General features: G+C 35.5%; 3 protein-coding genes across 3 annotated transcripts; 1 reads left to right on the forward strand and 2 right to left on the reverse strand.

Moving 5' to 3' along the window:
• Positions 1 to 1,835: 1,835 nt before the first annotated feature.
• On the reverse strand, positions 1,836 to 6,665 carry LOC141844954 (fructokinase-like 2, chloroplastic). The gene is made up of 5 exons (XM_074732943.1): positions 6,521 to 6,665; positions 5,388 to 5,707; positions 4,581 to 5,206; positions 2,544 to 3,015; positions 1,836 to 2,251 (listed from the first exon to the last, which is right to left on the reverse strand). The coding sequence occupies exons 1-5, from the start codon at positions 6,559 to 6,561 to the stop codon at positions 2,040 to 2,042; spliced, it is 1,671 nt and encodes a 556-aa protein (XP_074589044.1). The 5' UTR covers positions 6,562 to 6,665; the 3' UTR covers positions 1,836 to 2,039.
• A 705-nt stretch (positions 6,666 to 7,370) lies between these two features.
• LOC141846663 (cytochrome b5) lies at positions 7,371 to 10,523 on the reverse strand. Its single transcript, XM_074734706.1, has 3 exons — positions 10,380 to 10,523; positions 7,979 to 8,045; positions 7,371 to 7,841 (listed from the first exon to the last, which is right to left on the reverse strand). Exons 1-3 carry the CDS (start codon positions 10,464 to 10,466, stop codon positions 7,594 to 7,596), a joined length of 402 nt encoding a protein of 133 aa, XP_074590807.1. The 5' UTR covers positions 10,467 to 10,523; the 3' UTR covers positions 7,371 to 7,593.
• A 6,979-nt stretch (positions 10,524 to 17,502) lies between these two features.
• LOC141828411 (cytochrome P450 85A1-like) lies at positions 17,503 to 20,120 on the forward strand. Its single transcript, XM_074715841.1, has 9 exons — positions 17,503 to 17,736; positions 18,166 to 18,487; positions 18,583 to 18,732; positions 18,837 to 19,085; positions 19,168 to 19,254; positions 19,318 to 19,396; positions 19,466 to 19,572; positions 19,657 to 19,781; positions 19,870 to 20,120. Exons 1-9 carry the CDS (start codon positions 17,552 to 17,554, stop codon positions 19,955 to 19,957), a joined length of 1,392 nt encoding a protein of 463 aa, XP_074571942.1. The 5' UTR covers positions 17,503 to 17,551; the 3' UTR covers positions 19,958 to 20,120.
• The last annotated feature ends 1,152 nt before the right edge of the window (positions 20,121 to 21,272 follow it).

Consider the following 21,272-nt stretch of genomic DNA (forward strand, 5'->3'; position numbering starts at 1 on the left):
TGATTTAATCATTCTATATTATTTATCTCAAAAATGTAGATAATTTATTTATATATAGGCGTATAAAAATATACTTTATATAATTCTAATAATAAATTTCAAGATCTATTTTTTAGTATGTTTAATTCAAATTATTATACATAATAATCTTGATAATTATAAGGGTATGAGATATAAAATATAATATGATATTTGGATTCAATTTATTTATTTGGAGAGAATAAAACATAATCAGTTTAATATTTACTATATTACCTTTGATTCAAATAAATTAAATTAAATTATTAATATTAAGATTAATAATATTAATAATGATAATAAAATGATAATATATCAAAAAATAAATATAATTTATTTATAATTTTTTAAAATTTAAAATAAATTTATATTTTAATAAAATAATTTATTAAAATAATTATTTTAATAAAAATTATTAAATTAATAAATATAATTCATTAATTTTATTTTTTAACATTTAAAATAAATTTTTATATATTTAAAAAATAATTCATTAAAATAATTATTTTAATAAAATTATTTTATTAAATTAATAAATATAATTGTTAATTTTATTTTTAAAATTTAAAATAAATTTATATATATTTAAAAAATAATTCATTAAAAATTTTATTTTAATAAATATAATTCATTAAAATTTTATTTTAATAAATATAATTCTATTAAATTTTAATAAAATAATTCATTAAAATAATTATGTTTAATAAAATAATTTATTAAATTAATAAACATCATTTATTAATTTTATTTTTTAAAATTTAACATAAATTAATATAATTTATTTTTAATAAAATAATTCACTAAAATAATTATTTTAATAAAATAATTCATTAAATTAATAAATATAATTCATTAATTTTATTTTTTTAATTTCAAATAAATTTATATATATATTTTAAAAATCATTAAACTGATTATTTTAATAAAATGATTATTAAATTAATAAATATAATTTATTAATTTTATTTTAATAAAATAATTCATTAAAATGATTATTTTAATAAAATAATTAATAAATATACTTCATTAATTTTATTTTTAAAATTTAAAATAAATTATTGTTTTTAAATTTATAAAATTTTAAATTAATTAATTCAATTTCAATTAGATTTCATAATACATTTCAATTAATTGAGTTTTAAAATCAAAAGGTAATCATGAAAAAAAAATTTCATTAACCTTTGAAATTGTAAAAAACCTTAAGCTACCAAGGTTATAATATTACTTCATCTCTTTTCTGAAAGAAGGATTCAAGATTATCTTCTTAAAGTATATTAATTCATCTCTTTTCCAAAGAAGGAGCATGTAATGTTAATGGTGGGCTGAGGCCTTCGTAGAGCTTTAATTATTATTTTTTGATAATTAGAATATTCAATCGTGTTCCAGAGTTATCTTCTGGAGCCGAGAGGATTGGATGGTAAAAAATGACAATTTACGGCATTTAAATTTTTTAAATCAGTCTACATGTACTTATTTCAATTTTTTAAACTATCAATTTTTAAATAATTCTTTTAATTTATATATTTTTTAATTATTTTGAATTAAAACTGTTATATGAAATTTTCATCAATTAAATAGATTCATATGATCAATCTCATCCAGTAGTGTGAGCCATATTTCAGGTGCACAACAGGTTGAACAGTTTAACAAAGCAGAAAAAAAAAAAAAAAGAGTAGCTTATGCTTGAGTTATTTTGCTGTTTGCCTAGTTCACGATCGAGGTAAATATATGTTTTCAAAGTTTGTTACAAGTATTTAAATACCGTATTAGCCAGTACCAAGTTTTTTGATGTCTCAGACAAACTACACTTTAAGCAATTAGAAAAACAATAACACGCTTTGCGTATACAAATTACCAATGTCAAAAATACACGCTAGAAACTCCAAAATCTTGATCCCTCTTTGCTCAGGGTGACTACTTTGTAGTAGCTGGTGTTAGGATCATCCCAACTCAGTGGAGATGAAATTTACTCTGGAACCTCAAAAATCTTCCAAAAAGATGTTAATTGGTGAAACAAATTCTTACACCGTGCGATATTCTCTTTCAGTAATTGACTTAATTCTGCCTTCTTCATATTCTGATGCATCCATACCTTCTTTAGGAGGGAAACCACGAACTCTAGCAAGTAACCACTGGTCAGTGACTCCACAATTAATTGCATACTTGATTGAGCGTTCCAAGTACCCCTTGTCGGTGATTAAGTGAGGTTGGACTGTTAACATTCTCATCAGTGCTGAAAAAGAAGAAAAATATCAGAAAATGTCACAATTCACTTAAACTACTTAAGGAATTATGTTGATACTTTTAAATGGGATTTGATGGATAAGTTTGTAATGCTTAAAAGAAGAAATGAAGCGATAGTTAGTAGTGGTGATTCGACCAGAGAAATAAACTGCAATAACGTGTGCTTGTAACCTAAATTAAAAAGAACAAAAACAAGCGCAAAGGGTATATGTGCTTTACTCTGAACTAAATAACTGCTGAGTGAATGAACCATGTTAATGAAAGGCGTAAAAAATCCATACCAGCAACAATGGCATCACCAGATGCTGACATGTCACCTGTGAAGGGAGTAATAGGTGCATCCTCCATTCCATGAACTGATCCATTGGCATCTGCTGTATAGTAGTGTACTTTAGAAGTTCCATTTGTCACAAAAAGGACCTTGAGGTCTTTGTGCCATAACTGCATAACCGTTTCTGATTTGTGGTGAATAAATTTTGACTTGTCGTTATCCTTGGTATCAAACTTCTCCAAAGGTTCAATACCACAAAGAAACTCAAGTTCTTGTTTGGTCAATTCAATTACATTGGCATGCTTCCATGCTTCCTGTATAATGGCTTTAGTTTTTTCACTAGATTTCCAAAGTGGCAGAGGGAGGTTAGGGTCAAAAAATATGACACCCCCAAATTTCTTGGAAACTTTGATAGCTTGCAAGGTTGTCGATCTCATGTTTTGGTCAAGCAAAGATGAAGAATTAAAATAGAACATTTTTGCCTGCAACAAGGACATCAAATGATATTTCCACTGCACAATAATGAGGCTAAATTCATCAACAAACAAGTTTAACTAAATGCTTTACGTGAAGGATCAATTGCAATGTTTTATATACAACTTGAGATATAAATCAGTAGAAAGGAAAAACTTCAAATAAAGTTAGGATCCTTGCTTCATGTAGTCATTTTACAAACCCAACAGTACAAATATAACTATTTTCTTTAGTATAAACATTGAATGTAGATCAATCAATTTCCCAGCATTCACAGAATAGTTGTCAATTGGATCTATCAGGAGGAGAGTATAACTATGCTATGATCTTCATCATAAGCCATCAATAGAGAGGTTAAATCTGTTAAATTATTTTTCTTAATCAATTAAAATCTGCAAAACATCATACATGATTGATAAACCATCATTCAAGGAAGAAATAGAGGTAAATTACTTGAGTCAAATCTCATGAGATTTGAATCACTGTCACAACTGCAAGATCAACTAATTGAATTTTTCTTTTATTTTTATTTGCATATTGTAGGCACTGTAAGTAAAAGAATTAATTAGATTTTAACCAAGTTGAGATTTCCAGAGACAAATCTTCCAAATGATTACCACTACCAGATTGCTTATTTATAATAAACCAAATATGACTTTCAAGCTAGTTTGTTTTGTAGTAGAAAGAGATTATATTCTTGTCGGAACAACCCTAATCTAGTACAATGAAGTGCAGTTTTTACTGACCACTTAAATGTGCCACTGGCACCATAGTAATACAGAAATTACAGCTACACCATTTGAGTCCAGAACATCTGTATTCTATTCACATGGGTAGCTTCATAGCTCCACCTAATCAAAATGTAAATTTTAGATGGAACAAGCAAGACAAAACCATCATGTTCCCATATTAAACATTGATGACAAGGCTCAAATATAAGATCTACTGGTTACTGGATGTTATTTATGTTAATTAACCCTTAACAATAATTTTTCACTTAACTACATGGATTGAAACAGGATAATTTTGGCTACATGCAAGCATTTAGTAGTCTTGCATCCAGATTGTTGACTCCCTATCTACAGCAAATCATAAATTAATTCTTAGAGAACATTTATTATAAAAAGCATAGATTGACCATGCTTCCATATTCTGCAGCATAACTTAGTTTCCCTGGAGTTCATATGTTGATGCAAAAAGTCACAAGTAATAACTCTTGATGAAACCGACAAGAAGGGAAGATTTAGTCATTGAATGAGTACTAAGAGTAAAAAATGAGAAAATTTTCAGTTAACTAACTACTTAGATGCACTCAAGTGATACCTGATAGTAAAACATTTCTAGAATCCAAAGGAAAATGTGAATGGTACTGCTGCAAAAATGTTTTCTTAAACACTTTAGTTGATGCCAAGAATAGTTTTGTTAATTTTAATTTTGTGACATGAAATAGTTCTGCAATCAAGTGATTTTCTGAGAATTTCATAAGTTGCCAGGTTCCCTCCAGATAGAAATCAGATACTAGCATTACCAAATTATAATAATGAAGAACAACAGCATGGCCAAGTGGTGGTACCTCCTTTAGGGCATCAATATCTATGTCTGAACTCAAAAAACTATCCTCCGCGCAAGGTCTAGAGCAACTCACTTTGAGGCCGCCCCTTCTAGAAATTTTCATGTAGGATACTGCTGTATACCTTGAACTATCAAGCTTAATAGGACGAGTTCGTACATTGTTTATGTTTAAATGATACAACATGTTCTGACCATATTCATCATCCCCAAGTTTTCCCATGAATGCAACTCGACCACCTATAGCAGCAAGAGCTATGGCAACACTGGATGCTGGCCCTCCAGGCGCTCTGAAAAATTTCTCTGGTGACCAAAACATGTCCTTCATCGACTCATGTATATCGTGGTTTATCAATCTATTAGCTGGCCTTCCAGAAGGTAAGAATGCATACTGTGCAGCTCCAAAGCAGCAAACTAGAGGGGGCCAAGCATAAGTGTAACTAATATCCTCAGCATCAGAATCTGCTAATTGCAGCTCTTGCTGTTCTCTATTTGGCAAATCTGTTTCTGTGAGGTTGTCGTGAATGGTAAATTCTTTCAAATTCACTTCTGTCAATTCAGTCTTTTTAGAAGACCTCCTACCAGCTCTTTTCACAGTTTTCTCCTCTTGGGAAATTGGTAACTGACTAACTGTATGTATCAATATATCAATATTAAGATATCGATAAATAATATTCAAAACCTCCTGAATATGCTCTGTCGCAACAGTAGCTAAATTATATTTGAGGGATAACAATAGCTGCATTACATTTTGAAATACCAAAACTAAAATAAGAAGAATGAAACTGTAAAAGTATAGTAGGGAACATACCTTTCTTCCTGGGTTTTCTTGTTGTTTTCTTAGAATCTCCAGATGGCACTAAAGTAGTACTCTCTTCAACAGCACTACTGAACGTTTCCATAGGATTTTGTTCTAGATTATCAGCAGGAGTTTTCTTTCTGCTACGCCTTGGAGTACGTGGAGTGGTCTTAGATCCTTTTCTAGGACTCACCGTGATGCTTTTATCTTCCTCGCCAAGTGCTTGAGATTCTCCCTTGGAGACTGCTGAGATACCCTTCTTCTGGAGTCTCAAGCAAGTAATATCATGTATGCTTGATCGAGAAAGAATAAATCTACAATCTGAGAGGTCCCTGTAAGATATGCAACGTCATTGCAAGAATACCCTAAAAATTTCTAAGACACTCAATCTCAATTGTAATCCTCCCTCCAGAGTTCTCTCTCCTCTCTAAGAATTATGATATGTTGAAAGTTCATCACGTCTTAAAATTTAAAGTGCTCATATTTTGGGTGACGATTGCTGACACTAGTAAGTAGGTGGGCCGATATTGAAAAGAAAGAGATTCTAACTCCTGCCACAACCTCAGACCTTATCTAAAAGGCGGCATCGACTGATTAGTGACAGTAAAATTCAGAAGAAATGCGACTGATTAGTGACACTAGTAACTAGGTGGGCCGATACAATCAAAACGTGATTAGTGACAGTAAAATTCAGAAGAAATTAACAGAAGAAATGCGAGCACTACTGATTTCTCATTTTCATTTTACTCGAAAACCTGTGCTTCTAGTAATCGATACAACTCCCTCATGATAAATATCTAAAGGAGTTGAAGATAACAACTGGCCTTCCGAATTTTTTTTCCCGTAAGTATCTGATATTACGTCTAACAAATCATAAAACCCCAAAACTAAATGATTCGGGATGAAAGTGTGGAAAAGGCAAAAAAAAAAAAAACTAAAACTAAAAGATTGGGGATGCAAGAGTAGCAAAAAAAAAAAAAAGAAACAAAATATAATTTTGAGGCTGGGAGGTTCAAGAACGATGAAAGAAGGATAAGTGTAACTCTTGCGTGCATATGGTGCCCTAATTTAGTAATTTAGTAGGCAAAATTGTGGAACTCAAGACGACTGGAATTTGGAAATAAACGAACGAGAATGAATTAGACCTGAGAAAAGGGCGAGGGCAAGTCGAGAGGAGACACGCCATTGTTTCGAACAGCTTCTTCGACACGCGCCTTTATCTCCTTCGCCGAATGCAAAACCTCGTCGTCTGGGGCTCTGGTGGCGGAGATTTTGCTGCCTCCGTCGATGGGTTTTAACTCCTGAAGCTATCTGCAGAGGGAACGGTGAAAAAGGAAATCAAGCAAGCAAAATAGATCATTTGACTATTTTGCCCATTATCTTTTCAAAGGATCCCATCAGATTCTGCATAGATTAAAAATATTTTATGTATAAATAAAAATAAAAATATACGATATACTTTGACCAAATTAAAATAAAAATAATCATATCGTATATAAATTTTACTTTAAAGTTAAAGTAGACCATTAAAATGTTTGCCAAAAAAAATACCTGCCGCATATTATTTAGGATAGAAAATCACATCAAAAACTTTAAAAATCATAATTCGAGTTTCATTAATTTTTCTCTAACAAATTATCAAAGTATTTTTAATCAAAAAATTACACTTGAGACTTTCAAAACAATCTAGACAAACCAAAAGTACTATTAGAAAAAATATATATTTTTAATAAAAATTCATCAAAATAAATATTCACAATTTCATTATTATTTTTTATTTTTTCATTTTCCCCAATTGGCAAGATGATCTCGCTTGCCAACTTTATCTGACTCCTATGCATTTTCCCCTAGCCCTCCTCTAAACTGGACGTTTCATTAGTTAAGTGGCAACAGCCTGCAGGACTAAAAAGCAAACAAAGAAAAAAGTGCATTGCGACAATATAGTTGAAATAAATCTTAGAACGACTGCAGAAATTGAAAAGAATAGCAATAAAACTCAGAGATACATCAAACAAGTATACTGATTTGAATAAAGAAACCCACTTGTAAACAATTCTTAGTGTAGCAGAAGATCGAATAGGTGTTCTATCATGGCCCAACCACAAAATTGCTTAAGAAATAGCAGCACGTGACTGCCTCTAATTTGGTAGGAGACCAAATCGATATAAATAATATTACGCAGTCTTAAGCGTTCAGAAGTTTGATGAGAACTTGAAAATCAACTTTTGCGTGAGTACAGAATGCCAGCGACTACTGCAATTCCGATGACTGCAGTTGCAGCCCAGTACTCGAAGGTTATGTTCTTGAGCTTGTTGGTAAAACCAGATGATTGGTCCTTCCTGAAAACTTCAAGCTCAGGGATAACAGCATGGTCCGGGTCTAGCTCCCCGACACAATAGGCTTTCATCAGTTCACGAGCATCTTTGCTGTGCCCAGCTTCTTCAAAATCTGCTGTCGAATCCCTCCCTTTGAAGAATAGAAAGTTTGGTCCAGTAAAAGGATAAAATGTTCAGGTTATAGATGAGGTGGTAGAAAGCTGCATAGCATCCGATGCCTTTTAAGGATAAGTGGGTGATCGGAACTCATAGGATTGGTCAACTAACCTGCAGCTGAAAGGAGCACATCATCTCCTCCAGGGTGTTCATCCAGATATGAAGTCACGTCATACACCTGCCATGAACCACAGCTATGAATCCAGTGTCTATAAGTACCAAGAGACATTTTAAGGAAAGTGCCATATTTTCATCAAGTATCTCAGTAATGAAGATAAATGGAAAGCTAATGACCCCTCTTTCCAAATGTTCTTAGATATGGCACGGTTTATGTCATGACAAAACGATAGCTAGTCTTTCCAAATAAGTTTAAAGGGATAAAATTGATAAAGCGAATGAGATAAATGTTTCAAAAAGAAGATAAAACTTCACCTAGCAAAAAATTTTAAAAAAAAAACTCCCCAAGAGAATCCTAGGAAATTTTATGGATTTAATAACCTATATAATACCTAGAACCTTAACATATTTTTTATAGATCAACAAACTTAAGTTTATCCCAATAAAAACTCTAATTGACTTTTTAAGAAACTAAATAACATTTTAAAAATTCTCCTGCTATTTTGTAGGAAATATGATAGCTATCAAAATTTAATGACAAACAAATTTGAAATTTTCAACAATATTTTAAATAGGATTTAAAATTCTGATTGTGTTACCAACTACAATAAATAGCAAGTAAAAAATTAGGATTTTTACAAGGCTAAGTTGTTAAGACTAAAAGCTGTTTTAAGTTTCCTAATTTCTAGAACAAAACCACAATTCAGTTGATAATTTTGATATGACCATGGAGAAGTAACCAGCCTCAACAGATGAACAAAGGGCCTAATCGCAAGAAAGAGTCAATCTCAAATAGATTTGGAAGAAATGATGAAAATGCAAGACTAAGTAAATAAAAATATATTGCGGGCGAGTTTGTATTTTACATATAAAATATAAAATGATCATATGCCACATAAGAAATATAATAGATGTAATACATGATACCTTATCTCACTCAATTCCTCTCTACTCCACATCCCTCTCTGCTTTCGCTCTCCCTTCCCTCTCTCCCATTCAGTTTCCTACCCCTTTACTCCCATGCTACCACACATAGTAGCACCAGGACTACTTCCCCAAAAAACACTACTACTCCTACTAACACCATCGGAACTCTGCTTCTCGAAGGAAACACCACCACCACTTCCAAGGGGTTGTTGACTTCAACTGTCACACCCTTCATCCGGCTGAACACTTACTCAAACCCCTCTTCTAAGGTGTGATAAGTAAAACCTCTTCTGCCCTAGGGATGAAGAAAAGAGCTAACACGAATGAAGAAAGAGCTAACACGAACGAAGGACATCACTCTAAGTCCATTGGCGAGAAGAATGTAATAGATCTTAAGCCCCGATCCTACGGATTCAATCATGCACTCAAAACCATAACATATTCCAGTCACCAATCTTTGTGTCATAATAATTGAATCTCAAAGGAAATTTTTGTTATTTCTTAATATTCCTCGAAACTCTCATCTTTACCCTCTTTTACCTCACTCCACATCTCTTCATACAGTCAAGCAAGAGAAATCAAATTGCTAACATGCCAAAGAAAAGCTTTTACCCTTGTCTTCCAATGTTCTTGAAAGGGGATCTGTTTACGTATTTTGTTTCTGCTTATCTGGTACAAATTGGAGTATCTGTATTTTACACAACACTCCCCTACTCATCTGTCCAACCAAAATGATTATATCTGTTTGATACCTTAAACCAAATCCTAAAGAAGAAAAAAGTCTCGAACAATAAGCAGATCTCCCTGCACACAAGATGAAATCAATTCCTGTTCGGTGGATACACCATCCAGTTTGCAGCATGGAGATAAAGTTTCTTCCCAAATGAACCCTAGGCAGATATTTAGACTGGGAAATTAGCATCTATATACCACAGACATAAGTGCTAATTAAAGAAGGAAACTATTCCTCAATAACTGAAACCCGTAACCTTACAACACCATCACCTAGCCCCATTGCTTTCTCCAGGATCAAACATGAAGCAAAAGATTCAACTTATTGCTCGTTTGATAATAAAATTCCAATTAGATTTCCTGGCTATGATACTTGTGTGAATACAAAAAACTGGATACAGAATTCCTTATTCCTATCCACATTATTCTAAACCACCATAACAACAACTTTCTTACTTAAGAATACCTTCTCTTTGATAATCTTTACTAAGGCCCAATCTTAACCCTATATGAAAATTTTTCTCGAATCATCCAACTAGGGTTTGACCAAATCACGGAACGAAACAAGGCGTCCATCACCACATGTACACAAAATCACCCATACAAATAGCAGAATTACGCGTGCAAAGAGCGCGCACTCATAATAAATATATGTGAATCAAACACGAAAGAACGATGCAACGGAAGGAGAAAAATAGTTGAGAGAGAGAGAGAGAGAGGTGCATCATAAGCAAACCTTGCCGTCGATGACGACCCAGCAATCCTCCCGGGTGTTGTGCTCCGCGGCCTCGCGCATCGAGTACAGTTTGCTTAAGGTCGCCATTGCTCGGCTCCTCTCTCGCGGTCGCTTGGGAGTCGAGTGGCCGTCCCCGGCGCAATGGCTGCGCTGTTTTGGCGTCTGCGAATCACAAGGTCAAGAGCAATTTATGAGCGTATGTTTGGGCCTCCAATAACTTGAAGCCCAAATGAGCAGTGCCGCTATCCCCTAACAATTAACATGGGCATCAAAAAATCGTTATAAATATAACTGGGCCGTCTAGATACTCGAGGCGCCAAATTGCAGTTTGCTCCTTCACTTTACTTTACAATTTTTTCGAAGAAATTTTCAAATTTTATACAAGAGCAAATTATTTTTTAACTAAAAAATGGGAGCAAATTCAGAGTTAAATTAGAATTTTTCGATAGAATCGTAAACGACACTGCTAGTATTTGCACACGGGTGCCTAGTGCAGTAGTGCTGCATGCCATTGTGGTTTAATTCGTAAATGGATTCGTTTTATTTCTTAAAAAAAAAAATAAAAGAAAGGAAAATTATCACTTAACCTATAAAATTTATTTTATTTTATTTTTTATTTTTAATGACTAGAGAGTTTAAATTTGTCAAAATATTTCTTAAAAGTTTCAAATTCTTATCATTCTATGATGGTCGTCCCCATCTAGTTGCATGTACAACGCAGCTCAGTGCTCTTCTTGGCGTGTAAATTAACCTCTGCTAGATATCTCAAGAAAAAGCTGGCCTACGAAGACATCAAGCCCCTGCTGCTGAGGTCCTTGTGGTGGGTGGCCATGGCGATAGCCAAGTGTTCAGCCAAAAGTTCACAACATTAATTAATGGTTATAAGTAATCGAGACCATGTGAGCTAGCTAGCATTAATTGTATATGTAATCTTGTTGTTAAATGTTTACATATATATATTACTAACTTACAAAGGGGTCCATAATGATATAAGATACAATGTGGAAATTAAAGGAAAGTGATATATATCTTGGAGATCTGAGAAGCTTTCAATGCCTGCCAAAATGATATCGATGTTGATATAAACATGCAGGCGATCTTATCAAGAGAATGTCAGAAAAAGAAGATATCAAACATAGAAATCAGCTCAACGTGCAGCCTTAAATTCTAGACAACACATCCATTGTCAACCCCTATTGCATGCCCTTCAAGGCTTCCTGCAGGCCTACTTCTAACGTAACCAGTCCTAACAGTAGAATCTTAGTTATTTCTACAGCTATACATCTTTTTTTTGGCATTAATAACCTAATTAATTTTCATGCTCTGAACGACTACACTTGTTATATAAAATTAACATGCATGATCTCTTGTAAGTTGATTGATTGGAGAAGATAACATTTGTTAATATTGATGGAAAAAAAGAGAAGAAGACAATCAGATTAGAGGCAGATTGTCAAAGTTTGACTGGGTAGTGGTAAGTGGTGGTGCGCCATGGAGCCGTGCGCTGCTCTAAATTAGCTTTTTTGCTTTGCATGTGAAGTACTCTGCGCAATTTAAGGAAACGTCAATGATCGATCGATGGCAGCCAGGAAGAAAATATATATATGCATAGCTAGCTGCTCATTGCCCCATTTTGACTTCCTGTTCTCCATGCTTTATCTGACGCTCAACTTTTATTAAATAAATTGTTGATATCCACTGCAATGAGGTCAATTGGTAATTTGGAAACAATGCATGCATGCAGTGGCATCATATATTTCGGTGCTAGCTAGCAAAAACAGGAGGTGATACTGATATCAAATTAACCGATCGAGGCCAGGGCCAAATTAAAACAAAGTTTCAGTGGGTTGGATTCTTCCTGCAACATGTTAGTTGGAATCTAGCACTACGCCGTGTCATCTACTGTCGCAAACTCAACTCATTTGCTTTTAACCATGCTCAAGTTACTACGTACTTAGTGGTTCTGCAAGCTCTAATTAGTAATTACTACGTACGCTGGTCCTTGTAAACTCAACACATGTATACTGCAATAACACATGCACACACATGTATATATATATATACACACACACGACATTCTCACTGTTGCTCTACAGGCCACAGCGCGTAGCTAGCCTATATATGCTTCGTACGTGCCGCGTGCATGCGTGGGAGGAGCCAAATCAGAGGCTGAGCAGGCACGCGTACGTGTGGGAGCACGTGGTAAGTGTCAGAACTTATGTGGTCAGTGGTTGTCCCTATCGAAACTAGCTAGCTCGTGCCCACGAGTGCGTGCGCACGCACGCAGTGTCCTTCATCTCTGCTTTAATTCCTTGCTCACGAGAGAGAGAAAGACTAGATAGTAACAGTAGCAGCTGCTATATATCACCGAGCAACAGCACAAGTACCTCGTGTGAACCAATTAACACATAGATAATTAATGTCGTCGCGTCGATCTGATTTTATTCTGATTATTTCTGTGAGAAAGCCATCAAAATGCATGCATATATGCGCCTGTTAATCGATAAGAAATTCAAACACCCTCTCATTTGTGTATTGTTAAATCGATCATCATTTCATAAAAAGGAAAAGGTATATAGGTATATACTTTAGTTATGCTAATTTATATTGGGTTCGCATTAAAATATAATTATCTCTTTTGATGATATCTTAGCCAAGATATATATATATATCCAATGATATATGAACAAAATGTTATTGTCGAGCATTAAATTGGCTCGATCGATGAGTGTCATTCAATTCACAGTTAATTGTCTTTTCTGCACTATAATGCGTCCTCTGTACGCGCGTCAATAAAGTTGGCAATGTTGATCCTTTTTCGTCTTAAAAAGAGGCAGAAAAGTCTAATTCGGATTAATTTAAATAATCTCAACCACAATTAATCAAGCCCTCTCATAAGTCGTGTAAGATACAACGTATTAATCAAACTTTAGATGGATATTATTACGCTAATCAGGCAACCAACGATGAGTTGGCAAACTAATGAAGTTGATCTCCCACTATCATGATACAAACAATTCATTAATTAAAAGATAAAGATGCATTAAAGCGCGATAAAGGAAGGACGAAAAGGACAAGAGAGAGGTCCTCGTGCAAATGGACGTGTACGTGGGAATTGATTGATTGATAGATAGTCATGCCCACCGTCAGCAAGCCGATCGACACATGCATCTTTATATATATATATATATATATATATATATATATAGGTAAACAAAATAATAATTAAACTTAGTTAACAATTAAGTGATCGAAGCCACGTACAGTTAATCGTTCATAAGACAGCAGACACGGCTGCGAAATGATTAATTTGTAATCGTGTCAACGCCTAATTAAACATTCCCCGCTCGTGCAAGCGCCGTCGCTGTCGCGGCCCCAGTCACCGTCAAAACCCAACCGGATTGGATTTGGAATCCCGCGATTTCCGGCCGCTTTAATTGGGGAGGCGCGAGCTTCCATGCCGTGGACAAAAATGGGACAAGTCGCCAACGGATTCGAGTCCACGTCCCCCGCGCCGATCGTGGCGTCCTTCCTTCCTTAAGCTCATGAATATAATTGAGCACTGCTAGTCCATATATCTATCTAATTAATCCCGGCGGGGTTAGGTGGTAAATAAGATTTGTAGCGAAAAGGGAGCTCCACGTGGGCCCTTCCAATTGTGTGATGATTATAGCCGATGTGGAATTCAGGGAGAGAGCAAATCCAAATCCAAATTCGCATTCGGAATTAATTGGACGCATTCATTGCTCAAGATATCCTTCCATCTTCCATTTCATCCATATCTCAGCTCTTAATTTTGGTCCATATCTCTACAGTGGATTTTTTTTTTATTTGTTCATAGATATCGGACAAACTGCAGTATCTGTCTGTCTATAATTCCCTCAGATATATATTTTAAACAAGTGAAACTAAAATATGTCATAAAATTCTCCAATATATATCTCTGCTTCTTCTTCCTTCCTTCTCCTTATCTTTAATTAATGTTTTAAAATATTGATTTTCATTTGAAAAATCTCAACTTCAATTTCATTGCTTGGGACGGACAGTGAAAGAAGCTACTGTTAGGTAGTCAATTCGAGCATACTATTCTTGTTTCTATAGCAACTTGGTTAATGCCACATGATACATTCTGTCAATGATTAAAATTTTAATAACGCCAACAAAACTTGTATGTTTCATTTGATTCTGTAGATCGTAAACTTGTCACCACCTAATTATTGGCGTCCCAATGGGTGCCATGAAACAGTACTGATGTTGAACAGAGAGAACGAAAACGAGATTACATTTGAAAGTGAAATTGATTAATATTTTTTTTCTAATTAAATGGAATGTCCTCTTGCAGTGCATTTAAGATAAAATGGGCACAACAATTATTTTCTTCTCTTCTATCCACATATTTAAAGTTGTAATTTCTTTTAAATTTTTTTCGGTAGGTAGGTGAATCCGATCGTCGTCTACTTATAAATTAATTAATTGGACAAGATTTAAACATCTAAATTATAATAATTTTTTAAAAAAAATACAACTTCACTTCTTTGAATTTGGATTACATTATTTTTATGAATATTTTTTTTAATTTTATTTTCATAAAAGGGCCACCCCCATTTAATTAATTTATATCATTCATAAGACGATAAAACAAATAAACTAATAATTTGTTCTCTCTCTAATATCTATCATGGGAAAACGATAGATGCTAACAGTAGGTGAGAGAGTGGAATCATCCGTATAAATAATAAACAAAAAATAAAAATAAAAAAAAAATAAAAATAGAGGAGGCAGAAGAAGACAAAGAAGAGCCCTCGTGCAACGCAGAGGACCATTTTAATTGATTGATTGAATGAATGAGAGCCCCACGTACATTCTTTTTTTAAAAAAATTTTAAATTAATTTTCATTAATTAAGGGGGTTGTTTGAATGAATGCCATCACGTGGGGGTTGGCCTGCAGCAGCTAACTGTGCTGGACATTCTCCTCCCCGCCCGCTCGTGTTCATTATTTATTCGGAGAGGTCAAATGCCCAATAAGACCCTGAAATGCTGGAAAATTAATTTCTACCTTTTTTTCCCTTCTTCTTTCTGAAATAGTAATAAAAAATTTCTAAAAATTATAATTCCTAAAATCTGGTAATAATTTATATTACTTTCATAGTTAAATCTTCTCATTGCATGATTAGAGAGGAGGATAATTACAATTGTTTCATGATAAGAATATGATATTTATGCGCCACCAAAAAAGTAGCTTATCAGTTTGGCAATTTCTTCATTGCTTATCCATTTCTCACACGTCTGTGCGATTCCAAAAGATCCAAACTATCATTTTCCAATCATCTTTACACTGTTAGAGATCATATGAGAGATATGATAAAACAGACAGAGGGAATTAAGGAGGAAAAAAAAACTAAAAGGAGCTTAAAGAGTTTCTGGAACTAAGTAAATATTTTGTAAGATTTGAAGAAATTGCGAATCAAACGAATCCAATTTCGCTATATTTCGGCACATACCTAATTTACTGATTCATTAATGGTTTGCATACGAATGAAGAAAAGTGACAATCAGATGAGATCAAAACCCATTAATTAGAGAAAGAAATGAGTGGAAAGAGGGGTTGTGGTTGAGCATTCATGCCTCTTCTCTACAGCTCATGCTTCAATTATTCCAACCACTTTTTCTTCCTCAGTATCAGGAGGTGTTTGGTTTTAAGTTTATTTTTTCCAACCATACCTCTCGTCTCATGCACACAACCCACCGAATCAGTATCAGTCTTCTTCCTTGCCTTCATCCAGGGAAGAGACTACAGAGAGATGGGATCACATCATATCAGTCGATTCACTCTATGAATCAAATTAGCACATAAATCCTAGGAAAATAGAAAACAAATATGCTATATGTCTTCTCATGTTTTCTCTGCCGACTGAGGCACCACCTCATGACAATTAAGTAGATTGTGCCATTATCCTATGAAGATTTCAGAAGGAAGAAGGGAAGAAACGAAGAAAGAAGGGCAAAGGGGCAACTCCATCTCTGCTGTCAAATCAACATCCAAGGATCTTGTTGGGACCATGCCCTTTGTTCAGTACACTGTCCTATTTATTTTTTTAATCCCAACTTCACGACGAGCAATCCAAAGTCAAAAAGACGTCACAAGAGATTTACCAGGCAATCTATGGTCTCTCCATCTCTCTCTCCCTCTGTCTCTGTGCTAATGTTTCACCACGAAGCAATTTGAGTTTGGAATTCACTGCTCACCTCGTCTGTTTTATCTAGTTTGGTGTTTCGATTGTAGAGCTTAATTCGTACGATTTGGGTATTCATGTTGAGTTCTTCAGTGAGCTCGTCGTCCGTTGTAAGTTAATTCTAAGTGTGAAACACGATGAAGATGGCAAGTTCCCTCGAGCTTTATTGCCGTCCAAACTAGAACTATGTCAGCCTTATTTTACTGGGCATTTACTGCCTCTCCCTCTCTGTCCGAGCATCCAAAGCTCAAAAAAGAAAGGCGAAACTTAAACAAAGCGGCATCAGTATTGTTTCTGAAGCCAATTTTTGACAGCATACAGATTAAACAACAAAATCTGGAGAGGTTTAAAACTTTAAATTTCTGTTTTCTTGTGCCGCTGGAATATTTTGCAATGGCGTTATAAGCTTAGCAGATCTACTCCTTCAATTCACAGGCATGTGAGGACCTGGTTTTTTTAGTTGTTCCAGTCGTGACTAGTGAATACCATGAGCCACCTTTTCCACCTTTGGTCCAATCTTGGTGGCCACCATGTGGCACCTAAATTGCCGGTAATTGCTGACAACATTTCTTTTTCCTCCCACATCTCAATGCCCCAACTCATAATTGCAATCCTGTGCCCATAAGTTTCCAAAATTCACCAAGTTTTTAGATCACAAACATTTGCAGATTCTCCCTCTACCTTCTCTGCCCGCCTTTAAGTTTTGTCGCACGAGTCTTTGATTTGGACAGATAAAGGTTGTTTTTTTCTTTTTGAATTCTTTTTTTTCAAGAGCAGCTGTGGTCTTGGCTTGGTCAAAGACTAGTACCTTTAACCAGCTGTGTCAAGTTTTAACCTTGGAAGGCCTATATAAGGCCATGCAAGCTAAGGGATGTAAGCTGCAGGGGCAGTGTGTGTCACTGTGTCTTCTCCAGGTATTTGCTTGCTTGTTTGCAAAGATGGTGGTGTTGGTCATGCTGCCACTGCTTTGCTTTCTGTTCATTTGTGGTGCCCTGTTGAGGTGGAATGAGGTGAGGTACAGGAAGAAGGGTCTTCCTCCAGGGACCATGGGGTGGCCTTTGTTTGGGGAGACCACTGAGTTCCTCAAGCAAGGCCCAAGCTTCATGAAGAACCAAAGGGTCAGGTGAGACGAGAGCTCCCTGGATATAAGATTTCTTCTTAGATGAAAAAAAGATCACTTTTTGGAAGCAAAGTTGACTCTTTTGCTGCCTTTTCTTTTGTGATTTTGCATGGGGAGATGATTTTCCCCCTCCTTAAACACGAACCATTTTAGGGAGTAAAAAGCTGGATTGTTTTTCTTGATTCAGTGGACTTTTTTTTTTTTTTTACTGAAAGGTATCTTGGAGAAAAAAAAGCTGCTTCTTGAGCTCCTTTTCTTTCTGTTTGTCTGCTAAACACTGGCTCCTCGAGTACTTGAAATGTGATGTCACATTTTCTCTCCTGTTTCCCTTCTCCTCGTTTCCTTTTTAAGCATCCATGTCCATGAGCTTGAAAAATCTTTAAAAATTATTTCTTCCAAGCGTTTGATGTTTTTTCCCCTCATTTTGTTAAGGTATGGGAGTGTATTCAAGTCACACATATTGGGGTGCCCTACGATGGTGTGCATGGATGCAGAGCTCAACAGGTTCATACTGATGAATGAAGGGAAAGGCTTTATTCCTGGGTACCCACAGTCCATGCTTGATATCTTAGGGAGATCCAACATTGCGTCCGTTCATGGCGAGCTGCACAAGACGATGAGGAGTGCCATGCTTGGCCTTGTGAGCCCCCCAATGATCAGGGACCAGCTCTTTCCCAAGATCGATCAGTTCATGAGATCATACATTCATAATTGGGGTGGAAAAGTCATTGACATCCAAGAGAAAACCAAGGAGGTTAGCTAAAATTCTTAGTTAATTTGGACATCAAATTTCTGGCTGTATTAGCCAAACAAACATCTAACACCACTCATAATCTTCATCTTGTTTAGATGGCATTGCTGTCTTCATTAAAGCAAATTGCTAGCATTGAGACAGGGCCTGTTTCTGAAGCCCTGAAATCAGAGATCTTCAAGCTTGTTCTTGGTACTCTTTCGTTGCCCATCAATATTCCTGGCACAAATTATCATCAGGGATTCAAGGTAGCTACCAAAAAAAAATTATTAATATATGTTTTATAAATATATTTTAAACAGTGTCATCAACACATGTGAATTCAATCATATCTGATCAGTCTCTTCTACAGGCAAGGAAAAGGCTTGTGGGTATGTTGAGGTGCCTAATAGAGGAAAGAAGAACCTCCTCAAGCTCCTACAACGACATGCTCGATTCCCTCCTGAAAATGGATGGCAGTTCCAAAGTTAAACTTGACGATGAGCAGATTATTGATTTGATCATAGCTCTCGTCTATTCGGGCTATGAAACTGTTTCAACCACTTCGATGATGGCTGTGAAATACCTCCATGACCATCCTAGAGTTCTCGAAGAGCTACGAGTAGGCATCACAGTTGATGCTTTGTGATATCTTCTCTGTTCAAATGTTTGTTACTCATGATTCTTTTACCCTTGGCATGCAGAATGAACATTTCGAGATCCGAAAAGGAAAATCGCAGGAGGATGCAATTGATTGGAACGACTACAAGTCGATGAAATTTACGCGTGCGGTAAGAAAAATTATTTCTAACTAGTTGTATAAGTGCATACTGAAAACAATTGTTATGTTGCAGGTAATACTGGAGACACTAAGAATGGCCACAGTCGTTAATGGGGTGCTTAGGAAGACAACTCGAGATGTGTCGTTGAAAGGTGAGCTAAATCTAATACAATTTTGTTTCCTTATCGTCAGTCGAAGTAACTTTCTTATGTATGCATCAGGATTCACAATACCAAAAGGGTGGAGAATTTATGTGTACACTAGAGAGATTAACTATGATCCAGATGTGTATCAAGAGCCTTTAGCATTCAACCCATGGAGATGGTTGGTGAGTGATCTTGATTTTCGAATGAAATCTGTGCCTCGTCGACGCGTTCCGTGAGCTAAGTTTGTGTAACTTGACCAAACCCAGGATAAAAACTTAGAATCCAACCAGCACTTCATGCTATTTGGAGGAGGAGGAAGGATGTGCCCTGGGAAAGAACTGGGCACTGCTGAAATTGCCACATTCCTTCACTACTTTGTAACTCGATACAGGTTCCAAGTTTACTTACTTCACTTTGCAAGAAAGCAATCACAATTTGACTACAAACTAAAGCTCACAGATTGTTGTTTCTGATTGCAGATGGGAAGAGGTTGGAGGAGATGAAATACTAAAATTTCCTAGAGTTGAAGCTCCAAACGGCCTGCGCATCCACGTATGCGATGACTAGCTAGGAAGGAGTTGAGTTACTTGTACAGTTGAATAGGTAGACTAGTTTTCCAGCCCAAAGATGAGAACAGAAATGATGACATGTTTTGTCGTGGAGCCATTGAGAGTTAGAACTTAGCATTACCTTTGACATCTTGATAGGAAGAATTAATCTGTTCATAGAAGACGTGTATCTGCTATCAGATGAATAGAAATATCGAATTAGTGAAAAATATTATTTAATGAAAATCAAATCACTCTTCTTTTTTAAAAAAAAAAAAATCCAATTTTGTCTGTTTACTAAACGATACTCGACCACCTGTAATTATATTTATTGGGAGTGAATTTTTGACTCTTCAACTTACGAATCCAATCAACTAATGGAGCCATTTGTTTAGGTGGACCAATCAAGTGAGTCAATCATGAGTAATAATGGCATTATCACAACTTATTGTATCTTTGATAATAAATCTACAAAACCACTATTTCAATCTAATAAGAAATAAGAAATGAGAAAGCGAGAAAGAGTGTGTCAAAGCAAACCACTTTCCTCCCTTTCCATTCAGATACACACCCCAAGGGGAAATCCTAACCAAGTCCTCGGTCGACCAAAGAAAAAAAAAAACTAACAAGATCCTTATTGTTAAAAATCCCACATCGAGAGCACATAAAGCACAAGTCACATTGGAAGGCCTTGTTAGAATCCAGCTGATGCGCACAACTACAATACAAGCATGACATCCTTCGAACTTATTGCAATCCACGATAGTCTGAAAACTAGTCGAACTGAAAAATTAGTTGCAGTAAGATGCCACTTATTTTATCTTAAATGGCAATAGCAAGAAAGGGGCATACCATGCGGGGTCCGGGGAAAGGATCCATTATACAAAAATGTGTGTTGATTCTCCTTGTTTGATCGATATATACACCGGTCGTCTCAATGCTCCATGCATGATGCAAGATTTTTGCGGTAGTGGCAAATTCCAGCAACCATTGAGCGTCTGTTTCCATGTTTTAAGTGATTGAACTTTATGCTAATTGACTTCTCTTCTGACAAGTTGATGAACCTTGAAGTAATTTTAACCACAGTCATGCCACAGACAGCTTCCCCTAGTTCAGCAGCTCCTGGATAGCTTTGCTTCTGTCAGGCTGTCCATGCTTAAGCCAGTGGAACCATCATGGCACTCCTGAAGCCATGAGACAATTTCCCTTATCTGTGTCTCAGTTGGTGTCGTTCGAAGCACCCAAACCTGGTTCCGATAACACAAAGCTGCTCCATCGCACTTGACGAGATCCACTACATTTGGTGATTTGGTGAAGATACCAATTGGTGCATC

Source organism: Curcuma longa, chromosome 1, assembly GCF_044706935.1.
Source record: "Curcuma longa cultivar G26 ecotype Majalengka, Jawa Barat chromosome 1, ITB_CL_G26_1.1, whole genome shotgun sequence".
Taxonomy (NCBI): domain Eukaryota; kingdom Viridiplantae; phylum Streptophyta; class Magnoliopsida; order Zingiberales; family Zingiberaceae; genus Curcuma; species Curcuma longa.

What these genes read in the sequence shown, in the direction of transcription:
- LOC141844954 (XM_074732943.1), bottom strand. Translation starts at nt 6,561, where the DNA reads ATGGCGTGTCTCCTCTCGACTTGCCCTCGCCCTTTTCTCAG. An exon ending in TGCCCTCGCCCTTTTCTCAG is followed by an intron (nt 5,708 to 6,520) that starts GTCTAATTCATT and finishes CATATCTTACAG; the next exon opens with GGACCTCTCAGATTGTAGAT. An exon ending in TGGTGATGCCATTGTTGCTG is followed by an intron (nt 2,252 to 2,543) that starts GTATGGATTTTT and finishes CTTCTTTTTCAG; the next exon opens with CACTGATGAGAATGTTAACA.
- LOC141846663 (XM_074734706.1), bottom strand. Translation starts at nt 10,466, where the DNA reads ATGGCGACCTTAAGCAAACTGTACTCGATGCGCGAGGCCGCGGAGCAC. An exon ending in GGGTCGTCATCGACGGCAAG is followed by an intron (nt 8,046 to 10,379) that starts GTTTGCTTATGA and finishes GGTTCATGGCAG; the next exon opens with GTGTATGACGTGACTTCATA. An exon ending in TGTGCTCCTTTCAGCTGCAG is followed by an intron (nt 7,842 to 7,978) that starts GTTAGTTGACCA and finishes TATTCTTCAAAG; the next exon opens with GGAGGGATTCGACAGCAGAT.
- LOC141828411 (XM_074715841.1), top strand. Translation starts at nt 17,552, where the DNA reads ATGGTGGTGTTGGTCATGCTGCCACTGCTTTGCTTTCTGTTCATTTGT. An exon ending in TCCAAGAGAAAACCAAGGAG is followed by an intron (nt 18,488 to 18,582) that starts GTTAGCTAAAAT and finishes CATCTTGTTTAG; the next exon opens with ATGGCATTGCTGTCTTCATT. An exon ending in TCAACCCATGGAGATGGTTG is followed by an intron (nt 19,573 to 19,656) that starts GTGAGTGATCTT and finishes GACCAAACCCAG; the next exon opens with GATAAAAACTTAGAATCCAA.